The sequence below is a fragment of the Python bivittatus genome, unplaced genomic scaffold (genome assembly GCF_059951505.1).
Source record: "Python bivittatus isolate LINGU-HERP-01145 unplaced genomic scaffold, Pbiv_v1 ctg000700_np1212, whole genome shotgun sequence".
Taxonomy (NCBI): domain Eukaryota; kingdom Metazoa; phylum Chordata; class Lepidosauria; order Squamata; family Pythonidae; genus Python; species Python bivittatus.
The window spans coordinates 133,587-143,072 of record NW_028277098.1 but is presented as its reverse complement, the minus strand read 5'-3'; the positions used below and the strand labels follow the sequence as shown (position 1 = coordinate 143,072).

The following is a 9,486-nucleotide window of genomic DNA, read 5'->3' as shown; positions in this document are numbered from 1 at the left end:
TTGCTCGATGTCCCCCTCAAACTCGGGAGGTCCCTAGAACGTCTCCGCTACTCTGTTACTGTGTTGTGGAAACTGCAGTCGCTGAAGCAGGTTATAAACTAGGCCGGACTGCGGCAGTGACACTTAGGCCTTCCTCTGCGCGCTTCGAGTCATGCTTCCGACCCTTGCTGGGGTTGTTGGGAAACCTCCATCTCTGAGCGGAACAAAATAATACCCGTCACTTCTACCGGAACCAAAAAGCAGGGAACCTCCGCTCTTGACCGGCGATAGGACTGCACAGGAAATAGGCAGGAGAATTCTTACAGGGATCCGGAATTTGGTCTTGCAGCTTCCGGCCAGCTCAGTCTAATTAGTCTTGGGTGGGCAGGATTCTGAATCTGTAGGCATTGGTCGTCCAAGCTAAGATGGTGCTTCTAACGATGATTGCGCGGGTGGCTGATGGGCTTCCTTTAGCGGCTTCTATGCAAGAGGATGAACAGGTGAGTGTGAGATACCGTGTTTTTCCCCCCATTTCTACTCAGGATTTAATTTTTGATTAAGTAATACTGTATATGCGACGCAGCTTAAGCATCTGAAGTGTACTCGCTAAATGCTAGCGTTAAAATGGAAAGATAGTTAGGAGTAAACCCAATGGGGTTGCATAGGGTTATTTTTTCTTTATTTACTATGAGATGGCTTGTAGTTGTCTGGGCTAGAAATAACATTCTCTGTGAGCTTTGCCAGTATGGTTACTGAAGCATAAAAATAAGTTCCTTATCATCTTCTAAGGTTAGGCATTAGAAAATGAGTCCCTATCTAAATGGCCTTCATTCTCCCCCAGTCCCACTTAGAGGAAGATGGTCATACAGTTATGGGATTTTCTCTTTATTTCATCTGAATATGTTCCAGCATGTCACCTGCTTATGTATGCTGCTGGAGAACAGGAATCTGCAGATATATACCCAGTGGATCTGATAAAGTGGACTGTAGTCCACAAATGTTTATGTTTTAAGATGCCACAAGATCAAAGTTTTGACCGGTTGCTTTCTAATCATTCACCAGAATTTGAAAAAATTTGTTGAAGATGTATGCTAAAGATTTTTTGTTTTTTTGGGGGGGGGTGTTTGTTGTTGTTTGGTAGTCGGGTCGAGACCTGCAGCAGTACCAGAGCCAAGCCAAGCAATTGTTTCGGAAACTCAATGAGCAGTCTCCTACCAGATGCACATTAGAAGCTGGAGCAATGACTTTTCAGTAAGTATAAATAACAAATTTTGGTGAGGTTCTCAAACTTTCAAAAGAAGTGACATCATGTATCTTTTTTAAAACATAGTTTTGGAAGAGTTCAGTGTGTTGAAGTCAGTTCTCAGTTTATCAGCTTAGTCCTTTGCAAGCTTTACTTTGCTTACATTAAGGGGAAAGATGAGGAAGGGACATGGGCTTGTACATAAATTATTTTATATTGATATGGGAGATCTGAAGACAACTTGTAATAGTTTTCATCTGCTATTGAAAATTATACAACTTAAAAGCATTATTGTATCAAGCTTTTGTATCGAATCCATTCCATCAAATTATTATATTGAAAGGAAATATATCCCTTTATGATAACCTCAAGTTGGGTAAGGATTGGAGCATTAGTAGTAGAACATAATGCTTGTCCACATCCTTAGTTACTACAAATAGGTATTGATCCAAGTAACTATATAAGAGGAGCTACTGGACGCTCTTCCCTCCAAATGAGATCCAGAAAGGCTTGAATGTTATCTGTAAGGAATTAATTAAAAGCATTATAGCAAGCCTCAGAGTATTCTCGGATTCTTGAAGGAGCATTCAGGGATATGAGTCAGTTCTTCACAGTCTGGAAGAACTCAGCAGGTTCATAGAATCACGGAATTGTAGACTTGGAACGGATTACAAGAACCATCTAGTCCAAGCCTTTGCAATGTACAGAAGAACCAACTAAACCATTTGTAAGAGGTGGTTGTCCACAGCATTAAAAGCTCCAGAGATGTAAAACTCACAACTTCATAGGTAGAATATTCCACTTTTGTACAAATCTTACCATCAGAAAGTATTTCCTGGGATTTTAACAGAATTTAGGTGGCTATAATTTATATTTCTTACTTTTGGTCTGTTTTTAAGAAAATAATTCTTGGCCATTTTTCCTGTAGTTTTCCTTTATGTATCTCATGGTTATCATGTCTCCCCTAAGTCTTCTTTTCTGAACATCCCACGTTCTATCAGCCTATCCTCATAGGGTCCTCCTCTGAACCCTCTCTAACCTGACAATAACCTTCTGTAAATGTGGTGCCCAGAATCATACACACTACAGATAATCCACTAGAACTGAGTAGAGAGAAATAAGGTTTGTGCGTGTCTTTGAGACAATGGTGCTTCTAGTGCAGCCAGTAACCCTTCTAGCTGCTGTGTTTACACTACTGACTCGTGGTCAGCTGGTCAATGAGCTTAACCAAATCCTTTTCAGATGTAGTGTTTCCAACACCTGAATTCCCCATATTGTATTTATGTCCTACATTTTTTCTGCCTAATGTAATATCTTACATTTCTGTTTCCAGTCTGTGCTACTGAAATCACAATTTCCTTTGGGTATAAAGATAGTGGCAAAATAGGACCTGAGTTCCTCTGCTTTTTTTATGGTCATTTATTAAAAATTCTCCATCTGAACTAGGGAGTGAGCCCACCAACTCAGTTGTCATCTTCTTGCGATTGACATATTTGAAGAAAACCTCCTTGCTGGATTTTGCCTCTTTTGCTAGCCTGAGTTGGTTTTCTGCTTTTGCCTTCCTACCGTTCTAGGCTGAAGCATTGTAGAATTCTTTGGTTGTAAACCTCTTTTGCTGCATATATTGCTATACTGTAAACTTTTAAGTGGACTTTATGCTGCATCTTATCAAATTTGAGATAAGTTTTCTCCACCTTTCTCTGTATTTTCAAACTGATGGCCATTAGTTAGGTTATCTAACTTAGAAACCCATTACAAAATATTTCACAATTTTTTTTTTTTGCTAAGAGAATTATATAGAAGGAGAACATCAAGAGAACAAAGTAAAGTTGTTGTAATAATAATAATTTATTATTCATAATAATTTATTAAACTTGTATGCCACCCAACTCTGAACAACTCTGGGTGGCTCACAACAATCAAACAAAGAAATTACAATAAAATCAATAAAACATAAAAGTTAAAGATAAAAGATGGCAAGCATGATCAGGCAAGGGGTTTCACTCTCCCTCACCATTGTCCTTGTTTAAGATGCAGTAGAACTCTAAAGTATAATTTGAGGCTAAATATAAATTGTGATTCTTGTAATGTAGATTGGAGTGCTGTTTGTAGTATGGCCACTGAAATCAATAGTCCAAAGATGGGAGTTTGTTTTTCTTCCAGGTTAACAATTGGCTTATATCTTCTTTTACAGTTACATTATTGAGAAAGGAGTTTGTTATCTGATATTATGTGAAGCTGCTTTCCCCAAAAAAATGGCTTTTGCATACCTGGAAGATTTGCACTCAGAATTTGATGAGCAACATGGAAAAAAGGTGCCAACGGTGTCCAGACCCTATTCTTTCATTGAGTTTGGTGAGATTCTACTTCTTGAGATTAATGACATAAGGATAGTCCAGGGCCAGTTCTTTGGTAATCTTAATGGCCCTTCCTTGTTGGCCCATTCCACTTCTCTCTTTCAACAAATTGCTTATGTATCCTGAGCTAAATGCATGTATACACATCTGTCTAAATTATTCTCTGATTTGTGCTTCAACTGATGGGATAAAAAGATTGTGTGGCATATAAATGAAAACGTTCAAAGAGATAGAACAGTATACCACAGTAAACACTGATGTCTGCATTTAAAGCATTTCACATCTTGCATTGTTCTGTTAGCCCTATACGGTAGAGCAGACTAAGGAACCAATGCCATATAAGTTAGGACTACTTATACTTTTATTGTAACAATTATAGTAATAGAAACTTGCAAGTCTAAATGTGCTTCACCTCTCCCTTTATATTAATTTTAACTAGGGAGGGGCCTATTTGAGATATTTACTCAAACTAGTTTCTTGGAACAGGCTCAAGCCCCACTTTTCCAATTGTTGCCTTGGTAGCAGCTCTTCCTCTTGTCCTTCAGAGTCATTCCCTGTGACATCTATATGTTCTGCCTTGTTAGACTGCATTTAATTTCAGTATAGGTGGTCCTTGCTTAATGACAGTAATTGGGACCGGCAATTCTCTCACTAAGTGATGCGGTCGTAAAGTGCAATGTCAGGTCATGTGACTTATGACAGCAGTTATGGCAGTACTGGTTGCCATCATTAAGTGAATCCTGCATGCTTGTTAAGCACAATGTCATGTGATCACCATTTGCAACCTCCTGACAGCTTCCCCGTTGACTTTGCTTGTCAGAAGCTGGTAGTGAAGGACACAAACAGAGATCACATGACCACCGGATGCTGCAACCATCATAATTGTGAGCTGGTTGCCAGGCGCCTGAATCGCAATCATGTGACCACAGGGACGCTGCAACAAGAACTGGTCGTATGTCTCCTTGTTCAGCACCATCGTAACTTCAAACAGTCGCTAAACAAGTGATCATTAAGCAAGGACTACCTGTACTTGCAAAGTTTTATTCCACTAACCAAGAGGTAGAGAATTCAAATTACAGTTCCCAGTATGATTCACCATTGGTCATGCTGACTGGGATTATGGATGTTGAAAACTAACATATCTGAAGACAAAGAGCTCTGCATTGTCTAGTCTGGTAGTGCTTTTCTGTATCCCAATAAGACATCTTTTTCATTTCTTGTTTCCTGATTGCTTTAAGTTAAGATGCTAAAGACTGAACCTTCTATATGACAAGACTATGCCAAGTTAGTTTTTCTTCTCTCCAGATAGCTGATATTTTAGATTAATTTGTATAGTTAGGAAATTATTCTTCACTCCATACTGTGAGTTTGCCTTATGGTTTGTTAAAATGAATGAACAGGGATGTAATCAGATTGTGGTTAGTGACTATATTTGCTACCAGCGTAGTTGCTGAATCCTGTTAGGGAAACCAAGATAACTAATAGACAAGAGGTTCATTGGGGTTTTTTTTCTCCTAGAGCAGTTAATTATCTTCCTATCTCCTCCACCCACCCTTTTTTCCATTCCATGCAATAACTCCTCTCTGCTGCATGATTTGAGAGTACGAATTGGCTAAATGTGCAGAATAATAAATATGATAGATGCGCAAGAATGTGGAAACAGAAGAGTTGTACATGAACAATTACTTTTTATTCCAGATACTTACATCCAGAAAACCAAGAAGCTGTATATAGATAGCCGTGCAAGAAGAAATCTTGGCTCCATTAATACAGAGTTACAGGATGTACAAAGAATCATGGTAGCCAACATTGAAGAAGTCTTACAACGAGGCGAAACTCTTTCAGGTACAGGGACCATTGGGTGCATAAATCAGAAGTTTTCAATTTTTTTCAGGCCATAGAACCTATTAGTTCTTATGAAGTTTTTTTGTTTTGTTTTGTTTTGTTTTTGTTTTGTTTTTTGCTCTTAGTCTATCACAGAACCCCATCAAGTTCTTGTGGAACCCTAGGGTTTCACAGAACACAGTTTGAAAAACTCTGGCAAAAACCATTGCCCCTTTTGGGAGATGTTTAAACACATGATTGCAGGAGGAAACTGGCAAGCTGCTCTGCATAAAATAGTACTTCCTGTGGATAATGAAGGACCACCCTAATTCTCAGATGGCAACAGAAAAATGTCAGTACTGACAAAAATCAAATATGGAACGTGCACTTACTCTCCTGTTTTGGGTACCATGTGAAGACCTTTTAAAAGCTTTGTTTGTATTTTAATAGCATGTAGTTAATACCTCTGGGAATTTACTTGAAATGTAGGGTGCAAATATCTATCCTATTCTGTAAAAACAAACAAACCAACAAACCAGCAGACTAGGCAAATTATGATTTTTGTGAGAAGTTCTAAATCATTCATGGTCTTGAGTTTCAGTGCCATTATTTCATGTTGAGGAATCAGTGCAATGAATAATAAGCCTACATCATTAGTACTGCTTATTTAACAGTATTTTTAATTCATCTATTGGAGTTGTCCATTCCAGCTTAGCAACAGTTTGAGAAATGGTGTACCTTGTCAATTACATTTCTAACTCTTCTTGAGAGAAATAAAAAGCAGGCATAGGCAGGCACCTCTAGGTGATTAGAAATAGCCAAGCAATACGGTAAAGCCTGTTATCAAATTGTAGGGAACAGGAAAAGATACTGCTGTCACCTACTTCTCAGTTCCCATCTGTCAGGATTTTCCAGCTCCCCTGATGGCTTTCATTCTCTTCCTTAGCATTGTTCTCTTGTCTATGATGGGGGCAATTTCTTCTTTTTCAACTGAACTTATGTAGCTCATTCTGTTGTACCACTTTCCAGCTACCCTCACTGCACTCTTGTGTTTATTTTTTGCTAGAGAAGACAATCAATAAGAAGGTTAGGAGCAGACACTGCCCAACAGAAATCCCCTCATCATACCTCTCCATGCCCAAGTTACTGACTAGAAGGCACCCCCCCCCAAAAAATCTACATAATCAGTCATTGCCTACATAATCTGGTGGAACAACACTTTTCTTCATCTCTGTACCTAAAGATCTTGATTCCCCTACTTTTTAAAGGCAGCTAATAACAGATATTCACCTACTTTTATATTATGCTCATGCAGTTTAACTTTGCCACACCACTATGTTTGCATAATTTAGGAGAAGTAGCAGTTACCTAACTCAAAGTTGTTAACTGCCTGCCTCTCAGAGTGATTTCCCATTTGCTTTTCCTGTAATACTGCCTTTCCCTTAATCGAGATGGTGAGACAGGACAAGAAGTGGTGCAGTTAGGTGGCAATGTAATCAAACAGCTAATGCTCTCTTTATAATTGATAGTGGCAAGTAGGTAATGGTAATTTCTCTCTCTTTGTGCAAATGTCCCTGCTTAAAAACATGGGCTTTTTAAATAGAATCTATATAGAATAACAATTAATTGATACTTTTTTTGAATACAAAACCTAATCTCTCATGTTAGATAAGAACTATTTTATACCATAATCTAAAGATGTTTAAGGAAGTTAATTTATCTGAGTTGTAATTATTCTTAATGGTAGCAGCTTCTGAATTAAATGTTTTGCTTGATGTTTCAAATGTTTTGAATTAAATCTCAGCTTCTTAGTCAATTTACCAAATTACAGCAAAGACTGTATTTGTATTTCTAAAAAAGGATTATCTTTTGACAAAATATGGTTTGGTTTCTAAATTAATTCAGTGTAAATTTTTCATTCTCTCTTTCATTCTCCCTGCACTACCTGTGACCCCAAAAAGCTTTTTGTGAAGATTGGGGGCAGTTGATGGGGAGGAAGAGGGAATGAGAAACTTCCTTTCCACAAATGCAGTGGCTCACCCCATTGTGCAAGAAAGTTCACTAGCCTCACAGAGTTTTTTCAGAAGATTGTATAATTACTAAGGGGAATGAAATAATTTGCCTTACATGAATTCCCTTATGTAACTTATGATAATTATGTTTAGTCATTTTCCCCAACTTAAATAAAAAATGTTCATTATCAAAGGCAAAAGTTCCTACCCACTTGAGGGACACCTATAACATCCAGTAAGCTTTTCAGTGAGAAAGACTGAATCATATATGTCAGACTGAAGTCAGTCTTAAAACCTGAATGAATGTTTGATGAAGAGTGTGAAGCCAGATCTACTGTCTTGTAAATAATGTTGCTATTTCATAAGTATAATATTTTTGTTTGCATGCTATCTTTTTTTGAAACAGCATTGGATTCCAAGGCAAACAATCTGTCCAGTTTGTCCAAGAAATACCGCCAGGATGCAAAATATCTGAACATGCGTTCCACCTATGCCAAGCTCGCTGCTGTTGCTGTGTTTTTTATTATGCTGATTGTCTATGTGCGGTTCTGGTGGCTGTAAGAGATGAATAGGCCCCAAAGAGGGATATTTAATAATAGCAAGCATATCATCGTTATGTAGCCAAGATCACAGGATGTTCATTAGAATCTGCCTAGAGATGTCCTTATAATGAGAATTGCTGCTATTTCCAAATGTCAGAGCTTGCTGAGATTCCTCTGTAGCAGTTATATGCTTGGAAGACAAGACATTTCTCCAGCTTACAGATTGGAGTAACCTAATTTGATCTATCTATTGTTATTCAGCACTGGTGATAATTGACATATCCTAAAATAAGTGCAGCCCTGGTAGTTAGGGGTTTCTAATGGACATTCTAGAGTGTGAGCCTTATTAATTGAAGAGAAATTCCTGTTTCAAGGCTGACGTGTGTGTACATAACACACACTGATTTTTTAGTTTGTCCAGTCAATACTGATTTTATATTATCAAAACTCTTGACTCATTACCTGTTAATTTAGTAACTGCATAAAAATATTGCTTCATCTGGCTTCTGTGACTGATAAGTGAAATGGGGAAATAATTTGAGTTCACTTCACTGTAAATATTTGAGCATCATGCTAAACTATAGTTCAGTGTGTTATGACTGAGCTACAGCAGCAAGTGTTAGACGTACTTCTGAACACCTGGGGAAATACTTCATCTTTCACTTCTGATTTAATTGTGGATTGTCATATCATCTGGACCAAATTAGGTTTAATTTTAACTATAGCTAATTTGAAGTCATCCAGTTTCAAAAGCAGAAGCTTTTGGCCAATTCCTCATGACTAGGCAAGGGAATGGAAAAGAGGAGGGTCCTCAGGACCAAGATTCACTAAGGCTTGTTTACCCTGTGGCTTAGTGGCTTGTTTACCCTGTGGCTTAGATGTGGCCTTTCTCTGTTTATTTTACATTGAGTTGCTAAGTGCCCTCACAAATGTTACAGTCTGTAAGATCATCTGGATATCCCTCCTTGCAAAAGAACATTGGAAGAGCAGGCTTCTTCCTGAGAACTTGAATATATATTTTGAAAAATTAACCCCTCTGTTTCCTAGAACTTTGATTCTAAATTCTGTATCACAAACGATAAATTGCCATGGAGCAGAATCTGTAGTGAAATTACCCTCCACAAGGTATGCATATCTATTTTGGGAATTGCCCAGTTGCAAGCAAATTCAGTTCCATGAGTCCAGTTATGTCATAGAAATTCTGCAAAATAAACGGAATAGCTTCTCAGTTCTGACAAGGCCAAAGAACTTTAAGCTCTAAGGTTAAAGACTGTTGCCATCCACATGTCAGCATTGAAATAAATGTACTAAGTAAATCTTGTATGCAGTTTCCTGGTCTCTCTCCTATCTTCTTTGTATATATCTTTAAGAGACCAGTTTGAGCTTTTAAATTATAGGAACCTGTTTCCCAATCAACAGCCATATTCTGCTCCTATTGCAAGAACTCTAATATGTACTATTCTTTCATATAAACATCCTTTTTGTTTTGTTTTATTCTAATTTCCACTGGAAATTGAGGTAATGATAAC

At 37.9% G+C, this 9,486-nt stretch overlaps 1 protein-coding gene across 1 annotated transcript; it reads left to right on the top strand.

Moving 5' to 3' along the window:
* The first annotated feature begins 303 nt into the window (after positions 1-303).
* On the top strand, positions 304-9,278 carry LOC103048652 (vesicle-trafficking protein SEC22b). The gene is made up of 5 exons (XM_007441865.3): positions 304-479; positions 1,121-1,230; positions 3,417-3,577; positions 5,278-5,424; positions 7,822-9,278. The coding sequence occupies exons 1-5, from the start codon at positions 405-407 to the stop codon at positions 7,974-7,976; spliced, it is 648 nt and encodes a 215-aa protein (XP_007441927.1). The 5' UTR covers positions 304-404; the 3' UTR covers positions 7,977-9,278.
* The last annotated feature ends 208 nt before the right edge of the window (positions 9,279-9,486 follow it).

Bases quoted from the DNA above. Each gene is read 5' to 3' on its own strand.
- LOC103048652 (XM_007441865.3), top strand. From the start codon at position 405: ATGGTGCTTCTAACGATGATTGCGCGGGTGGCTGATGGGCTTCCTTTA. The intron at 480-1,120 runs GTGAGTGTGAGA...GTTGTTTGGTAG, and splicing joins CTATGCAAGAGGATGAACAG to TCGGGTCGAGACCTGCAGCA. The intron at 5,425-7,821 runs GTACAGGGACCA...TTTTTGAAACAG, and splicing joins ACGAGGCGAAACTCTTTCAG to CATTGGATTCCAAGGCAAAC.